At 45.4% G+C, this 1,098-nt stretch overlaps 1 protein-coding gene across 1 annotated transcript; it reads right to left on the bottom strand.

Moving 5' to 3' along the window:
* Positions 1 to 13: 13 nt before the first annotated feature.
* On the bottom strand, positions 14 to 807 carry LOC110034848 (lipase-like; the record flags this gene model as incomplete). The annotated part of the gene is made up of 1 exon (XM_020739087.1): positions 14 to 807. A coding segment is annotated over one exon (699 nt), but the record flags the coding sequence as incomplete, so codon positions are not given.
* Between the last annotated feature and the right edge of the window lie 291 nt (positions 808 to 1,098).

Below are 1,098 nucleotides of genomic sequence, written 5' to 3' on the forward strand. Positions count from 1 at the left end.
TTGGCAACAGATTTATTAAATCATGTAAATCTGATAAAACTGTTTGAAAAATTCTAGTTCCGGAGATGAAATTCAGATTTATCAAATCCACGACTTTATACATCCAACTTAAACAGCCCCAAAGAGTAGAAGAAGCAGCAGACTGACCTTCCCCTCATACCAACTGGTGAAGTAAATGCAAGTCCCAAAATGCTTGAACAGAGCCACGGGCGGCTTATCAAACGGAACCCTAGGCACAATATCATACCTGTAAACCATCCTATGATACTTCGACTTCAGCACCGCCGACACATTTCGGCCAAACTCCGCATCTCCAACCCTCGGCTGGCCGTAAGTCATGACCCCATGGATTCTGTCTATGATATCCTGCTGCTCGTGCATGGCCAATATCGCCGGAAACAGTATCGCCAGAGCGCCGCCGAGGCTGTGGCCGGTGATGATGATTCTGGCTCGCTTGTGCTTCTCCAGCAGCTCTCTCAGCGTCTCCCGAATGGCGTAGTAGGCGATGAACCTGCCTTCGTCGAGCTCGGGGTGCTCGCGGGGGAAACCTTTTTCGATGTCCTTCTCGTCTTGGAGGCCGAGAGCTCTCATGAAGCCCAGGTGGGCTTTGCCGTATTTCCCCATGCTGAGCCATGAGAGATCCACGTCTGTTATCCAGTCGAAGGCGTTGAAGGCCTCCGTGCCGCGGAAGGCGAGGACGATGACATTGGCGTCGTCGGCTTTGTCGCAGCAGATGAAGGCTTGGGTTCCTTTCACCTTCAAAAATTCTGGAAGAAAAAGAATGAATAGTAGACTACAAAGATTTAATCAATCAAAATTATTTATTAAAATGATATTTTGATATAAATTATACGATTTATTACGTGATGAGGATTGTTAAAATGATTGTTCACGAGTAACTCGTTCTCGTTCGTGTTTGGCTCATTAAGCTAACGGGCTGAACACAAACATTTTTTTATGTTCGAAATATGAACTAGTAGAATATGAATAGTGATATTTTTAACGAACCGAACACAAGCGAGCGAGCACAGACTCGCTTGTGTTCGAGTGAGAAAGACAACGCAAAACTTGTTATTTACAAATCAATCACTCTCTTTC

Source organism: Phalaenopsis equestris, unplaced genomic scaffold, assembly GCF_001263595.1.
Source record: "Phalaenopsis equestris unplaced genomic scaffold, ASM126359v1 Scaffold193945, whole genome shotgun sequence".
In the NCBI taxonomy this organism is placed as follows: domain Eukaryota; kingdom Viridiplantae; phylum Streptophyta; class Magnoliopsida; order Asparagales; family Orchidaceae; genus Phalaenopsis; species Phalaenopsis equestris.